Raw genomic sequence first — 17,040 nt, forward strand, 5'->3', positions numbered from 1 at the left:
ACTTGATATTTTTTCAAGCTCTTTCATTAATTCACTTACTCAATAATGGATTACCGATCCTCTTTTGGCCCTAAAGAGGATAAAACCTTTTATTATCCAATACCAAAAAAAGGTAGCTTCATTAATCAGAGCTTGAAAGTAATCGATGTTTTCGATATTTTTACAATATTGAATCGATAACATAGATGTTTTGAAGGGAAAACTCGCCTGATATTTTTTCAGGCTCTTTTATTAATTCACCTATTCAATAAAAACATTTCAATTACAGTTTAAAACCAAAAAAATGGACTAACGATCCTCCTTTGGCCCTCGAGAGGACTGAAACTGCTTGATGGCCTGCAGAACGGGCTCAAAGGAGGCCAGCTGGAGGGATTTCTCCCGCTGCTCGGCCACCTCCAGCTTGGCCTGGCTGACGGTGAGCTTGGTTTGGAGCGCCTGCAGCTCCTCCTCCGCTCCGGCCAGCTTCAGTTCGCAATTATCGAGGCTAGCGTTGCGTGCCTGGTGATCCTCCTCCTGGTGAAGCTCGCCGGCGGTTAGGAGATCCTCGTTCCGCTGCACACTCGCTTGCAGCTGCTCCGCCGCCTGCTGTTTCCGCTGCTCCAACTGCTCCACTCGGCCGAGCTGATCGGTCTGATCCTCGAGCAGCTGCCGCTGGTGCTGCATGGCCATGTCGCGCCTGCTGCGCTGGCCCGCCTCCAATTTGGCCAGCCGCTGCTTGTGCGCCAGCATTTGTGACTCCAAGCTGCCGATTTCCGCCTCCAATTCGATGCGCGGGCTCTTCAACTGATCCACCTGCTGACTGAACAACTGCCGCCGCTCCAGATTCTGCTGTCGCTGCTGCTGCAGCAGATGGCCCAGCAGCTGGAGGCACTGCATCCGCTCGTCGATGTCCTCCGGCTGCGGATTGAGCGGCAGCGAGAGGTCCAACTGCTTGGCCTTCATCAGGTTGCCGATCAAGGGATCCATGCTCAGATGCCGCACATGCGAGTTAAAACCCTCCACGCAGTCGAGCTGCCTTTGCTTGGCGCGGGATAGCATCACCTGCTGGTGGAGCTCCAGCTCGGAAACCTCCTTCACCTGCCGCTCGTAGGCCTGCGAATAGTTCTCCAAGTCGGCGGCTTTTATCTGCAGCGCTTTTAGCTGCTGGGCGGAGTACTTTTGGCTGGAGACCGCCTGCTCCAATCGCAGCTCGTACTTGGCCTGCTGGCGGAGATGCGCCTGCTGCTCCTCCGCCTGTTCGGCCAGCCGTTTGTCGAGGTTTCGCTGCTGCTCCACCTCCGCCTGGCATTCGCTGAGCTGCCGGACGAGCTGCTCCTGCTCCTCGATCAGCTGCTCCAGCTTATTTCCATCGTTACTACCCTCCAGGACTTGTAGCTTCTTTTGCAGCTCCTCAATCACCCGATCCAGCGCCTGGCGATCCGGCAAATCGCACTTCTTGCTCACCACCTGATCCCCCGTCTCCGCCTGCAGCCTGAGCTGCTCCTCGAGCAGCTCCTGGTCCCAGAAGAGGAAGCATTTGCTGGCCTCGGCGAAGAGCAGCGCATTGACCTCCTCCTCCAGCTGGATGGCCTGCAGCTGCGAGGATTCGCCGTGCACGCTGGGCTGATCGCTGGTCTCCATGAAGGGGAACCCGGGCTCCTCCGAGGAGGCAAAGTCGAGGAGAAAGTCCAGCAGCAGGATGACGTGGCCAAAGGAATGCGAAGTGGTGGGCGACACCAGCCAGGATTTGTTGACCTAAACGGGGTTAAAAATCCAGTTATTTAGGACATGTGAGAGTTGGATCATCACCTGGTAGGGATACTGCAGCTTCTGCATGGCGCTCGTGATGTCCTCGACGTGATTCTGGCCCACGGTCACCCGATTCCGCCAGATGTGCTGGAACAGAAAGTTCAGGATCGACACAAACTGCTTGATGGTCATGTGCCGCAGACCGCCGGGCCGATTGTACAGCTCCGAGATGCTCAGCGCGGCCGGATTGGCGTCCTGCAGATACTCCAGGATCTGCTGGGCCCGCTCCGCCACCCACTTTTTGTCCGAATGCGGGGCAACCGGGCGTTCCGCCGTCGAGGGCGCCGTGCGGTGGTGGTGGAGGCCGCGCTTGGGCGTCACGCCCATCTGGGTGAAGCGATCCCGCTCCAGGTTCATCGGCTGCGGCTGCGGGATGGCCGAGCGTCTGGCGGGGATGGGAAGTGATTTATTGGATTATTCTTGAGGGGATTACCCTTAAGGGGAGCACCCACCTGCGGGGATTCACCTGGCCGGAGGAGGGAGTGATGAGCGCCGCTGTGCTGCGCTTGGTGGCCCTGAAAAAGGGATTTTTCAACTGGCATTCGAAATCGGATGCACTGCATCCCCAACCCACTCACCTGGTCTGCCGCTTGTCGGCGGTGCCGCGATCCTCCAGCACAGTGCCGCGGAACTCGCTGGTGCGACGGGGCATGTGGTGCGACATCTTGGTTTAGCTAAAAATTCAATCAAAATTAAATAAACTGATTTGCTTAAAAACTTCCTTTGGAAAAATGGCGCGTCGGCTTCAGTGATGGGTATAAAAAATACCAAATACCATTTAAGAGAAAATACCGAAAAAATACTTGTAATCTACCTTGCTATCGATACTAGGTATTTTTCCTGGGCTGACTGCGCGGGCATACTGCCCACCGTTAATTTTATTCGATCGCTCGGATCGGGTGGGAAAATCAGAAAATCGGAAAATCGCGGCTTCAACTGGCGGATCGTTTTGGCTAGGGGACAAAGAATCTTGTTCTGGTCATGATTTTGCCATTCGCGAATTGTCAACTTTTGTTGAGCGACAACAACAACAACAGCAACGGCGATCGCGAGAGAGAGAGAGACGGATGCAAACAATGCGTACGTGTGCGCGTGTGTGAGTGAGACATTCCACAAGTGATTCATTCCGCAAAAATAATAATAATAAACAATAAATAAATAAACTGGGGCGAAATGTTTGTGGAAATGTGTCAACAAGTTGTTGTATCAATATGTGTGGCTAATCGAAATCGGTTTGATTTTTAAGAGACACTTTACTTTTCGCCCTCTCTCTCTCTCACTCTTTGTTTTCGTTTTTTATTGTTGTGCCGTGTGAGTGTGCGTGTGTGTTGTGAATATAAAACACAATTTAAAGTTAACCACGCATAAATTGCATACGAAATTTCGACAAGGAAAAAGCGAAAGGTAAAAGCCAGCGATTTTGATTTTTTACTTATTTTTTGAAAGTGGGCTTCGATTTTCGGTGATTTTGTCTCTCTCAAATGCGTTCTAATCAATCCGCCTAAATATGCGGGTAGTGTGTTTGTGTTGGTGGTTTATCTCTTTTGGCACAGCTGTGAGCAAAATTATAATCCAAAAAAAAGAAAATAAAAAAAAAAAGAAAACTAAAAATATTTTTACTCTTAATAGTTAACCTTCCTTGTAAATGGTTTAAAAATTCTGTTGTTACCTAACATATTTTGTATAACTTTTTCCAATAAACTAAAGATATTTTTAAAGCTTTTTTTGTATCTTAAAACTTTTCATATTGAAATTTACTACTAGTATTTTGAGCACTTGTGTATTTTGACACACATATATTTCGCTTCTAACTGCTTATCGCTCCCATTTGGCGATAGTGTGTGTGCGAGGGAGACAGGTGCCACCTGTTGCTTCTCCTCGCCGCCTCCCCCCGTCTCTTTCCCCCCGCCGTCCACCGTCTCTTTCGACACATTTTGTTGCTGGTTCTTAATTGTTTGGCAATTAAGTCAATTATAAACATATTAAGACAACCGACACACATTCCCCGATTTAGTTTAGTTTTCCCTTTGCCTTTCGCAGACAAACCAATAACCGATCAATTCGAGTGAAAAGCCCCCAAAAATTGGGCCAAGCAAATAAAAAGGCTCTTCAGATCTATTAGCTATAGGAATAAATAAAATAAACAATCTATTACTTATGCTATGTGCATGTGAATAACAAAAAAAAACCCTTGACTTGGCACTTTTTAAAATTCTTTAGGGATTAATGTATATTTAAGTAATTGTTTTTAATATTTAGAAACTAAAAGATGATAAAAGCGACAGTTCTAAAAATAAATCCATCATTATTATGACAAAACCCGACTCAATCTCTTAAAACAAAACTACTATCTTTGTTAATAATTGCTTTTCCCTGTTCAATGTTAACATTTCCTCAAAACAATGTGTTTGTTTTGGTTATTAGAAATATTCACCGCAGCTAGAGTTTCTCTATTAAAAGGAGTTACAGTTGAATAGCATCACGTATTCCCCTTATAATCCCATAATGGTACACTTAAAAAGTATTATTCGCCCTAAATTATAGAAATTTGTTTCACTGGCGTTTTTTTCTATATTTCAGGAGAATTTCTTATATTTTATAATTTTTTCTTTACCAGTAGAACATTTTTTTTATTTTAAGAAAAAAATCGCCAATGAAGGAAATTTCTATAATTCAGGGAATAATTTTTTAAGTGTAATCCAGGTAATCAAGTGTCTGGCATTTCTTCAAATTCTACCCCTCGAACGATTCTTCTTCTTTTTCTGTCTACCTGTCTTCGCTTTTTTCCGTGTGTAAATCAAATCACAAATCGATGGCAACTTACATACGACAAAAAATGCTGTCAAACAACTTGGAAATCGAGTCGCAAGTCGCGAGATCGCTTAGCCCTCCTCGATTCTTCGGGCTCCGGTCTTATATAATTGGGGCCATGGAAGCGTTAAGTCGAGTGTGGATCTATCTGTGCCCATTTCCTTCAGTTCTTTTTTGTTTTTATATTTTTTGCACCATGAATACGATCCGGGAATAAGAGACGAACAGTTAACTCAGCTTATTTTTACTGTCGCAGCTCTTATCGCGCTTATAAACATAAACAAAAACAAAGCTTGAACTCAGTCCGTGAATCACATAAACGTACATATACGATAAATGCACAGAAAAAAAAACCTAACCATATCTGTTCTATATCTAATAATATATAATATAATATTAAATCTTATAAATCACGATATAGGAACAGATTAAATCTGTTAAAAAATTGTAAAAAACAATGACTATGATTTTTTCCAGTGCACTATCGTATAGCCATTGCTCTTGGTCCATGGAAACTGCTGTAATTAGCAAAATAACAATGCAACAAAAGAAGAAAAGCATAAACAAGTAAGGGGAGAACGCAAGTGATTCATGCGAGTAAATGACGATCCAATTGCAAATGCGCATGAATGCATCGTTTTATTTGCATGCAAACATATAAATATGAATTAAACACATCGGTTTACATATTGCATATACGAATATAAATAATAATACATATATGTTTTGGCCAGGCAATATATTTTCGCAACGGAAGTATGCCTTATTAGATCGTATAATTGCGCAAAATATTAGAGCAATGTGCGGCAGCGAAATATGATATATCAATATATATATATCAACGTAGGCTTAAGGCAGTTCAAATGGATTTATAGTTCACGTCAGTCGTATATCCAGAGCAAATAATTTCGCAAACTGTTTTATTTTAATTTACCAAAATTTATAAAAAAAACCTTATCGATGATATTTTGTGAGGTTTATTTGAGATTTTTTTTAACATTTCCCAAGAGTAATCTCGTGTTTATGGAAACAGAGTTTTAAAAGAAACCATATAATTAATAATGAAAATCAGAATACTTTATCGGGACTTTCAGTTTCGTTTTCAATAAGGCTCATTCATATTTCCCTTGGGGAAATCAATCAAAATAATTGCAGTTTCTCCATGTGGTTGATAAAGCAAGGGGTTCTGTTGTCATTCTACCATAATTCCAAAAGGGCCTCCAGACCATCAGACCATCTATCGCCGGTCATTCATGATCTATACGGGCACTCAGCGCTATATAATTATCATTGTTGGGTGGCTCGCCATTGTTATCGCTCTTTCAGCCCGACCACTATAAGTACGAACGATATCTGAACAAATGTATATATACATATATATAGAGAGAGAGTTTTATACAAGGTACAATTCGTAACCATCTAACCACACGAAAGTGTGACACATTTTGGTTATATCTAGGGGGACGATAAATGGAAAACAAATAGTGGAAACATTTTCTAAGACATTTTCCATAATTAATATAAAACAAAGAAACTACAAAAAAATTTAAAGCTATGAAACGCACTGTAGACAGTTTAGAATTGGGTAATCGAATGCGGATTGATAATTGTGAGTGGCACAACAATTGATTCACTTGGTCAGCATATATTTATATGAGTGCATATATTTATCGTCGTGTGAGAGAGTGAAATTTGAAATTCGATTAATCATCGAAGGTAGTAGTAGTAGTAGTAGTAGTTCTAGTTCATTTTCCTGGAACACAAAATGTGGGGTGGTATGGATGGGGTCCCATCTAATGTGAGTCATCATCCATCAAGTTCATTCATTCAATAGCCGCCACAATGGGTTCGTTTAAACGTTTAAACGTTTATAAACAAAATCATCGTCATCCAGGAAGACGCACTTGTGGGGGAGAGAGAACTCCCATTTGAAGTAGGGCGAGCGACCACTTAAGCGACAACGACAGCAATTCCCGGACTCCCCAGATGGTCCACTCTTTGCGATCCCATCCCATCCAATTTCATCCGATCCGATGCGATCTGATATGGTCTGGTTCGGAGGCCCCACTTTGGACTCTGTCGGGAAAAGTTGAAAAGTTCAGGGAACTGCAAATGGAAGTACAGCGAAACAATGGGAGGGCCCCTAGGAATTAAGATCGTCGATTAAGTGGTGATGTAAACAAGTCTTAAATGCCAGATACTTTAGTCGTAAAAACTAAAGAAAATATTGAAAAGCAAATAGAAGAAAAATTTATCATACCATAAATAAAACATAAATTGCATAAAAATAAAAAATATAATTTCTCTTGTGAAATATTAAAACAATATAATATAAAACAAAATAATATAGAACATAAATTGAAAATTGAATAGTAGTTAGTACTTATTACGATTTAACATAGTTATTTCAGTTATTTTAGTTTCATAAGGAAAATCAAAAAAATTTTTTATGATCTTCAAGGAATTCCCTGATTTATTTTTCCTAAAAAAGATCTTACTTTCTGGGCTGGCAGTTGAAAATTAGCTGATAACTGCGCTCTCAAGCTGGGATAATGTTTATTCAGATCTCTGTTTCGGTTTCATTCCAAGCTGAATAAATAATCGTCTGAAAAGCGCTGACTTTGAAAGCGGAAAGTGAAAGCGGATGAAAATTAATGATGACCGATCGAAGAAATGCAAACACGTGTCTTTAATTTCCGCACTGTCTGCGTTTTGATTTTTATTTTGTTTTTCCTATTACTTATTTCTTAATTTTGATTTGCCCAATTATGTGGCCACTTAAGAATTGCGAATACTTAGCGTAAATTATAAATCTAAATAAATTATGATCGCGTAATTGTTGGGTTTAATTAGACTTCTCCTCCTAACTCGAGTAGTCGAGACGCCGGCGGGCGAGGGCCAATCGGATGAGTCGCCGCTGCTCCAGTTCCTGCAGTTGCTGCCGGACGAGCAGGCGATGCAGTAGCTCCACCTTGGCGTACTCCTCGGCCTTCCGCTGCACCCGCCTCCGCTGCTCCTCCACAAAGGCCTCCATTTGGCAGGTGGGTTCCTCCGGCCGTTGTTCCTTTGAAGTGTGGCGATTCCAGCAGTTGAACTGCAAGTGGACGAACTGCAGCAGCAGATGGAACAGGTGGCTCCAGAAGGTCAGTGAGGATTGATAGAATGCGGACAGGCTGGAGGACATGTCGTTTCGGTTCGGTTAACTGCTGAGTAGTGTGAGGTTTCCCGCACAATCTGGGCTTTATATATCCCAAAAAGGGGTTACGTAAGTTACCTCAGGTCAAGGGATTAGTGTACCAAAATTCCAAGGGGCTATCTATAGGGATAGGATTGAGTTTATCTATAAATAGGACCAAAAACCTCAGGTAACTCTGAAAGTCAAGCCCTATTAGGGACCGGGATCGGGTTAAACCCCAGTTTCTTATCGTTTATGGGGTTTGCGTTTGGGGTTTTAAGAGATATTGAAGATATTACCTGGATAAAGAGCCTGGTTTATCCTAGGTTCTACCTGGCATTGAATTTAGAGGTATATTTCCATAAAAACAACTACAACTAAGCACCATTGTTATCTAAAACGTTCTAGGTTATATATAACTATTATAACTTTCTATATTTTTATTTTTATTTGTTTTTTTTTTAAGTTTCTTTATAACTATTATAAGGTTCTATATAACTTTATAACTATTATAACTTTATATATTATTTATATCTGTTTTTTCTAAGTTCTATATAACTATATAACTATTATAACTAAGCCCGATTTGTATCTATATCTTTCTCGGTTCTATATAACTATTATAACTTTCTATATTTTTATTTTTATCTGCTTTTCTAGGTTCTGTATAACTATTATAACTAATCCCGATTTGTATCTATATCTTTCTAGGTTCTATATAACCATGGAGCAGGCGCGTCCTGTGCCCGCCCCCCGCCGTCTTTATCCGGAGCTGCGTCCCGCCAACTATGAGAATATCGAGATCCGCACACCCCAAGCCAACAATAATAATAATAACAGTAATAATAATAATAATATCAAGAAGCTCAACATAAATGCGGAGAATCTGCACGGCAATTGTGGCGAAAAGAAGCTGCCGTCGAGTGGCCAAAGCAAGTTGATTCTGCAGGAAAACAATATAGGAGATAGTCAGCCGATCTATGGTCCGGATGCGAATGAGAATGTCCAGGAGCCCTTGTATGCCATCCCAAAGCCAGCGCCGCGCCAGCGAGCGATGCCAATCGAGGATCAGGATCAGGATCCAGATCAAAATCCAGATGAAGTGCCGCTGAGGATTCTGCGGGCGGCGCCACAAGTTCCGCCCAAGCCACTCAACAATGACCCACGATCCTCGATCTGCAGCGAGGTGTCCTCCAGCAGAGCTGGCGAGGATCGGCTGGATCGGGAGGAATCGCGGTACGCGTCCAACGTTTCGCTCGACTGCAGCGAGAGCTCCCAGAGCGGCAAGTTCAAGTCGCAGTCACCCGGGTACGTAGACGCCATCAACGACTCAACGGATCCGAACGGGGATCAGAATCGGGATCGGGAGTCCTCTTCCTCCGCAGAACAGTCCTCCGGCAGCCAAGATGGCGACGATGACAAGTAAAGATTGACCATAAATCCAAACTTAGCTTTGCACTCTCCTTAGTTGTTTGATGGGTTTCTTTTTGGTTTATTTCGAAAAGTTCTGAAAATGGAAACTAACCAGCCGCTCAATATTTACCGTAAAATCGATATGCGCATGTCAATTTCTGGTTATGCAATACGCATATCGCTTTAGCATGAAATACTCCTTTCGAGCATATCGAATTTACGGGGGCGCTTATCAAGTTAAAACTGATATTACATAATGTAAAATCGATCTACATTTAATATCGATTTTTTTTTTGGTTTTGGTATTTCTATACAAATTACTTTACTTAAATTAATTAATTTAAACATTAAAGTAAAAGTATTAAATATTTGTATGTATTTTGCACAGAAAAATCTCACCTTTTTTGCACATAAAATGTAATATTATAATCGGTGGTTCTGACGCACACGAAAAAGTTTTTAAAAATGTATTTTTGATAATTTAAAAACAATTTTTTAACGGCTCAATGGCTTTCAATGTTTTCTTTTCAAATTTTGGTTATGGCTTTAATTATTTAATCTGCACCATTAAAAAGTCGTTTCGGTAAATATTTGCAGCCAAAGCAAACACAATAAAATAATCACATTGCTGTAGAAATTTGCTGAAATTTTTATCTGCTTTATTGGGCCTCCTTGTCGACGATAACTGTCTTATCGAGAATTTATTCGGATTTGCGCCTCTTTTGTTGGCGTTAGAATGTTAGATATACATATATTTGAAAATCGAGAGCGACTTAATGTTAAATTTCCTTCCAGCTGCTCCCCAAATCATTAGCATATCACTTACATTGTCTGGGGACTATTTTCGGGACCAGTTTATACTAAAATTCCTTTTGATTTATGCACTTCCCTCCCCTTTGTGGGCATTTCTTTCCGAGATCACTACTTCCGCTCCATCGGTAAATTAAGTTGGAACCATCCTTATAGAAGTACTATGACTATAAATAGCCTGGCGTCTGTTCAAGATCAATGACAAGCGGCGTTGTCTCAAAAGTCTAAAAATAGTGCAGCGGAAAATCCTCAAGATCGTTTTTCACACTCCAATCGGAGTTTTGTGTGGTCGGAAATGGTTTTCAAGATCAATCGTAGGGAATTCGCGCAGAGGGAAGGAACAAACTGGGAACTGTTTAGAAATAAACGAGGCATCTAAAGGTATAACAATAATTTGTAGGATTTTCTTTTTTAGGAATTTCATTGCTTTTGGGTTTTTAATTTTTGCTAATTCTTGAACCTTTCGGTATAAATATAGGATAAAAGGGAAATAATATTAGTATTTGGGATAGTTCTTATTTTTAGGATTTTATTTGGTTTTGGTTTTCATGGTTTTGGCATTCTTAAATCTTAAAATAGTATCAAAAATATTAAAATAATTATTATACCAAAATATCTAGATGATTTATAGAAAATTTTGACTTTACTGGGTTTCTAGATTCACTGATCTATGGAAACCGAAACAATTTGTGGTCTTTGGGATAATTATTATTTTTAGGTTTTTATTTTTGGCATTCTTGAAATAGTATCAAAAAATATTTAAAATAATAATTATATCAAAATATCTAGATGATTTGTATACTTTACTGGTTTTCTGGATTCACTGATCTATGGAAATCGAGACTATTTTTGGTCTTTGGGATAATTATTTTGTTTAGGATTTTATTTTTGATTTATTTTATTTTGATTTTAATTTTTGGCATTCTCGAAACTTAAAATAATTTCAAAAAAATCTATATAATTATATATAAACTCAACTGGTTTTCTAGATTCACTGATCTATAAACCCGAAACAATTTGTGGTCTAACAATCTCTGCTGTGTTTTTTAAATATTTTTCTACTAACCCCCAGGGGATTGGGATACTTTTTGGATACCCTAGCCAACCAACCAATTAACCAATCGATCATCTCTTTTGGCAATCCCCTCTAGCAACCTGCTGCGATCGCTGGGCACCACCTCCAAGCTCCTAGGCGAAGCCATCGGCGAGCGGATCACGTTCAAGGCCAAGGGAGCCAAGAAGCGGCTGGACAGGAACCTCAAGAGCTCCACGGAGGCGATCAGCACGATCAGCGCGGACGCCGGTCGGAGTTTGAAGCACGCGGGCAAGAGATTCGGCTCCAATTTCAGTCTGGGCAGGAGCAGGGCGGACAAGGCAGAGCAGCAGCAGCAGCAGGATCAGGCAGCCGACGAAATGGATCTGGACAGGCGGCGGACGATGCCCAATACGGAGGTCTTCAGTGCTATTCAGTTCTCGAGCCCCCTGAACCGCAACGGAGGTCTCTCCGATCTGCGGGAAGGCAAGCTGCCCAAGGAGGAGCAGAAGAAGAAGGAGCAGGAGGATCAGCAGGACGACGACGGCTGCTATGAGGTGCCCAAGGCGCAGGGCAAGCCGCCCAGCTACGACGAGGCTCTGCGCTCCAGGAGCAGCCCGCCCATGCCCGCCTTTCCGCCGCCCCGCCTCTCCCAGCAGCCGGAACAGTTCCGTTTGGACGCACTGCAGCCGCCGGTGCGGCAGAAGCGTCGCAAGAACTACGAGCACATCGAGCTGCGCCGCCAGCCCGTCGATTCCGCCCAGCTGGAGGAGCTCAATCGGGCGGCGGAGCTTGCGGAGCGCGAGGAATCCCTGCTGATCTCGGCCAAGAATGCCGAGGAGGAGGCCAAGGCACCCAAGCCGGAACGCAGCGACTCCTGGGAGTTCTACAATGAAGATAACGAGGAGGAGGAGGATGAGGATGAAGAGGAGGACGAGCCGTTGTACGCCAACCAGGAGGCCACCTACGGCAGGCTCTTCGAGAGCAGCAGTCGCAGCAATGTGCTCACACCCAACCAGGTGGTGGAGCAGCTGTCCTGCATCAGCGAGGATTCAGAGCTAGATGGAGCCGTTGGCGGTGTGGCGATGCCCCTCCCGCAATCGCTCATTGAGGAATTCGATCCGCTGTGCGGGAAGAGCTCCTCCGGCTCCTCCACGCTGGCCAGGTCGAACAAGAGCAACGAGCTGCTGCTGCTGGAGCATCTGCTCGAGGAGGACACCTACGGCACGGTGAAGGCGGAGCAGGATGACGTGAGCATGTGCACCTCCGAGGAGGAGCCAGCCAGCTCGAAGTCGCCGCAGATCGTCCACCAGAATGCCCGGCTGCTGAGCGAGAGCATGGAGAACATGCTGGACGAGCAGCGGGCGCGTCCCTATCTCAGTCGAATGCCAGCGGAGGCGGAGGCGGAGGAGAGACCCAAGGAAGGGTCCATTGCCTCGCGGAATCGCACCAATTGGTTTGTGCCCGAGAAGGACAAACCAACAACCATCGAGGGCGACAGTCCACCCACTTACCTGGAGGCCATTGGAAGTGGCAAGGAATCATCATCTCCTGGCAGTCAAGAGAATCGCTCGCTCTTCCGCCAGACCATGAACGCCATCTCCAATGTGAAGCTGCGCATGGATGCGATGAAGCGGAAGGCCAGCTTCCGCGCTCAATCGGGAAATCAGCGGCAATCGGAGGTTCGGGTGGCCCTCCAGATGGTCCCGCGTCCCAGTCTGTCGCCCCTGCTCGTCCGCTACGAGGGTCCGCTGGTGCGCTTTCCCTCGGGCGTCGTCGAGGACATTCTGAAGGAGATGCAGAACCGCAAGGCCATACTGAGGGAGCGACAATTCCAGACCTTCCTCGACCAGGAGATGAAGACGCCGCGCGAGATGATACCTTTGGATGCCATCACCACGCTGCAGTGCGTGAGCAATAGCCGGGTCACGGATACGGCCACACATTTCTACTGCTTCGAGATCACCACGTCGCAGCCGAAGAACGGAGGAGGAGCGAATGGAGGAGCAGGAGGGGGCATGGACAGCATGTCCTCCAATCCCAATCTACTCATGACCAGCAGCTCGTCGGGCAATGTAAAGCAGCAGAGGGTATCGCATTTGTATGGCGTCGGCAAGGAGTCGGAGCGCGGCGTCTGGATGCAGAAGATCCTCGAGAGCCTCACGAACAGCCTGCCGGTGAAGTACACGTGCCACTACTATCGCGCCGGCTGGTGTTACCTCAAGAACTCCATCACCTCGGAGTGGAGCGGCACCTGGCTGGTGCTTCGCAAGAGCCAGCGACGCCTGATCTTCGTCACCGAGGCCAATGGCAATGTGGAGAAGATGGATCTGCGCAAGGCCCGCTGCATAGGTAAGGAATCCTTGAATATACCTACATAATTTAAACAAAATTTTTCCTAAAGAATTCGCGGTCTTATTTTATTCACGCATAAATAAATTAAATATTACTTAATAGTTGAAAGTGTGAATTGATGGTTTCATAGAAATCCATTTTGATTTCCTAGTTCTGAAGAATTTGCGGTGAATTAATTTGATATTTTTGCAATTTACCTTTTTTCTAAAGAACTTGCGGTCTTATTTTATTCACGAATAAATATTTTGTTTTTGAATCCATATTGATTTCCTTCTTCTGAATAATTTGCGGTTGTTTTTTTAACAGTAGTTTGAAATTTATATAAGTTAATATTATTTAATGTCACATTTACATTCTGTAGTATCAAAAATGTAGGTATATTATAAGATTACATTATAAGAGGTATAAAATTAATATTGATCTTATATTTAATCGTTGTTCTGAAGAATTTGCGGCTGAATTCTTCTCTTTTTTGTCAGTAAATCGAAAAATAGTCGTAGGTATATATTATAAGATTACATATCAAATTGATCTTGATCCTACCTTTTAATCCCTTCGCCCAAACAGTGCTGAAGGAGAGCGACGACTCGATTGACAATCTGCACGTGGAGAGCGGTCCCATGCTGATGATCGACTGCCCGCCGTACGCGGTCTATATGATCATGAGCTCCGCTCGGGAGACGAAGATCTGGCGGCACATCATCCGCGAGGTGGCCCACAACAATGGCTTCTCGCTGGGCGACCAGCAGCTGACGCGCTACGATGTGCCCGTGATAGTGGACAAGTGCATCAACTTTGTGTACATCCACGGCTCCATGTCGGAGGGCATTTACCGCAAGTCCGGCTCGGAGAACTCCATGCACAAGCTGATGAGCGCCTTCCGGGCGGACGCCTTCAATGTGGAGATCACCCGGAACGAGTACAACGAGCACGACGTGGCCAATGTCTTGAAGCGCTTCATGCGCGACCTGCCCGAACGGCTGCTGGGCAAGCTGACGGATAGCTTTGTCTTCGTCACGGAGCTGGCGGTGGCCACCGAGAAGATACCGATCTACCGGGAGCTCCTCGGCCGACTCTCGGCCATCGAGCGCGAAACGCTGCGCAAGATTGTGGGCCACCTGGTGTTCATCAGTTCGCAGCAGGCCAAGAACAAGATGAGCGTCCAGAATCTGACCATGATCTGGGGTCCCACGCTGCTGGCCAAGAAGGTAAGTGTAATAATAATAATATAATTATTGTCAAGTATATGGGGATCTCATTTAATGAAACTTTCCTCAGAGTGCTATAAAAATATAAACAGTTTTTTATGCATTGCACTTAAATAATTTACAACAAAAGTCATACAAATTATATTATATTTGCTTTTAATTTTTTCAATCATTTTTTGACATTTATGTTTTAGTTTTGTATTTTTTATGTTTAAAACGAAAACTTACAGTTGTGACTTTTTAATAAATCTCCCGAATAACTGTTAGTGAAATAAATCAAAACCAAGTTTAATGAGTATTTCAATTTTACTAATACGTTTCCCAATATCCTAACTGAATCCATAGAGCGACGAGCTTATCTACTCGCAGAAGGAGGCCGATGTTCTAAGCGATCTGATAGTGCTCTACAAGAATCTATTCCCCTGCAGTGCCGATGAAATGGTGAGCTAATTACTCGACTTTACCCAAAAAAAAAATGTATATGAATCGATGATCAATTTGATATGATGTGGTATCAATTTTGACTTGATAACTTAAGCGCTATCTCGCTCTATTACAAATTTAGAGGGTCTTACTCTCTATTTCAAGGTCAAAATAAATCCTAGCAAAATGTTATTACTTAATATCAATTTTACTAGTATTGCATGGTAAAAACTATATGTACTGGCGTATTATTTTGTGTGTACCTACAAAAGATTTAAATTTCATTTAGAAACGGGAGCAGGCCATGCTGGCATGTCTGCAGAAGTATTATGCGGCTGCCGAGACGCTAAAAGATGCAGTGAAACAGTCCGGGGACATCAAGATCTGGATCAGCCTGAATCCCAATCCTGACAACAAAACAGAGGTGGGATTTTATAATTATATATATAACATTTAATTACATATTTATCTGAGCAGGAGAAGACGCAAGTGAACGCCACCATTTCGCCGACGAAGACCGCCTACGAGCTGTGCCGCGAGTACTCGGCCAAGATGCAGCTGCCCACCCACCAGTTGACCCTGTACGAGGTGATTCTCAACGACAGCCTGGAGCGACCGCTGCACCACGACACCAGGGTGTTCGATGTGATCCTCAACTGGTCCTATTGGCCGGAGGAGGATCGCAAGCACAACTATTTGGTGGTGCGACCGGTCGAGATGCTGCGCGAAATCCAGCGGGCGGTGAAGAATCTGGCCACCGTGACGCCCGGCAAGGAGCTGCGCTTCGCCGACTCGCGAACGAAGACCTTCAAGACGCTGCAGTGCGAGCTGCGGGACGGGAAGATAGTGGTGTCCAAGAAGGACAAGAGCGACAAGACGACCATTGTGCGGGAGGTCTTCCTCCAGAGCAGCACGGCCTATTTGGGCTGCGAGCGCAAGCGCGACTTCCCCTGGAGCTGGGCCATCACCTTTGTGGAGCGCACGCAGGCGCAGATCATGAGGTGGGTGATTGGTCATCAGAGTTCAATTCCTGGTTCAATTCAATAATAATATTCCCGCATCCAAAGGTCACGCGATGCTCCGTTCATTGGCCACGTTTTGGCGGGCAGCGAGTGGGTGGATCGAACCATCTGGTACTCCAGCATCTGGTACTGCCTGCACGGGGACAACATCCTGCCGCCGGCGGAGATCATCATTAAGTAGATCTAGTAGTTTTCCACTTCTTGTGCATTTTTCTGTAGATATTCTGAATTTATTTGCAATAATTAGGGCAATATATCCAATATTTTTACGAGAGTTTTCCGATATATCGAATAGGTTTAGCCAACGAAAGTACTACTATTTTTTTTTTTACAACATTTTTGTGTATATAACCATGTTCTCTCAAAACCCAAATTGTACATAACCTTAAGGAATTTAAATTTGTATCATTAAGTATATGCCATTTGTCTTCAACATAGCTCGTTTTCTGGACTATCTAGCGTTTTAGTAGATAAAACGAGAAACTAACTAACAGTTAGACACGGCCACGCAGAGCATCAAATTTTAGCCTAGTTAATGTTTTCGTAATATCTGTAATGTAATTTTTATACGTACTCGTAATCGACCCAATTGGTTTTGCATTTATGTATTGTGTTTATTTACATACGAAGCCATTCAATTGATTGTCTAGACAACCCAGAGTTTAATAGTAAAAAATATAACTATTTACAAATATTTCGTGAGAATACCCCTTGTGTTTCTTTATCACTTTTTTTCCCATTTCTATTGTTACGGCAAAAACAGTGATATTTGAGGATGGAAAATGTGGATTCGAATTTTCGACGAAAATAAACTTTTTTTTATGGTTTTTTAGTCGTAGCTTGGACAAATTAAGGCCTACAGATAAAAGACCGACTGTCCCGAACAGCTAACAACCCAAACTAACGATCCCCATCGCTTTCTGGGAAATTTATTTTTTGATCGATTTTCGCATTTTTGATAAGGGGTTACGTCACGATTTTTTTAAAAAAAATGACAAAATT

General features: G+C 43.6%; 3 protein-coding genes across 5 annotated transcripts; 1 reads left to right on the plus strand and 2 right to left on the minus strand.

The window, feature by feature from the left end:
* Positions 1-188: 188 nt before the first annotated feature.
* On the minus strand, positions 189-4,741 carry LOC108062314 (uncharacterized). 2 transcript variants are annotated; one of them, XM_017148924.3, is made up of 5 exons: positions 4,613-4,741; positions 2,367-2,462; positions 2,241-2,303; positions 1,789-2,173; positions 189-1,734 (listed from the first exon to the last, which is right to left on the minus strand). In XM_017148924.3, the coding sequence occupies exons 2-5, from the start codon at positions 2,450-2,452 to the stop codon at positions 289-291; spliced, it is 1,980 nt and encodes a 659-aa protein (XP_017004413.2). In that variant the 5' UTR covers positions 2,453-2,462; positions 4,613-4,741; the 3' UTR covers positions 189-288. The 2 variants fall into 2 exon arrangements, with proteins under 2 accessions (XP_017004413.2, XP_017004412.2); XM_017148923.3 differs by lacking the exon at positions 4,613-4,741 and having other exon boundaries at positions 2,367-2,533.
* RhoGAP15B (RhoGAP_ARAP and RA_ARAPs domain-containing protein RhoGAP15B) lies at positions 2,645-16,743 on the plus strand. 2 transcript variants are annotated; one of them, XM_017148921.3, is made up of 8 exons: positions 2,645-3,192; positions 8,486-9,196; positions 11,149-13,382; positions 13,953-14,593; positions 14,939-15,034; positions 15,306-15,440; positions 15,494-16,017; positions 16,084-16,743. In XM_017148921.3, exons 2-8 carry the CDS (start codon positions 8,499-8,501, stop codon positions 16,217-16,219), a joined length of 4,464 nt encoding a protein of 1,487 aa, XP_017004410.2. In that variant the 5' UTR covers positions 2,645-3,192; positions 8,486-8,498; the 3' UTR covers positions 16,220-16,743. The 2 variants fall into 2 exon arrangements, with proteins under 2 accessions (XP_017004410.2, XP_017004411.2); XM_017148922.3 differs by having other exon boundaries at positions 2,646-3,192; positions 8,486-9,082.
* On the minus strand, positions 7,172-7,829 carry LOC108062315 (uncharacterized). The gene has a single exon (XM_017148925.3). It carries the CDS (start codon positions 7,781-7,783, stop codon positions 7,463-7,465), a length of 321 nt encoding a protein of 106 aa, XP_017004414.2. The 5' UTR covers positions 7,784-7,829; the 3' UTR covers positions 7,172-7,462.
* Positions 16,744-17,040: the final 297 nt, after the last annotated feature.

The sequence above is a fragment of the Drosophila takahashii genome, chromosome X, assembly GCF_030179915.1.
Source record: "Drosophila takahashii strain IR98-3 E-12201 chromosome X, DtakHiC1v2, whole genome shotgun sequence".
Taxonomy (NCBI): Eukaryota; Metazoa; Arthropoda; class Insecta; order Diptera; family Drosophilidae; genus Drosophila; species Drosophila takahashii.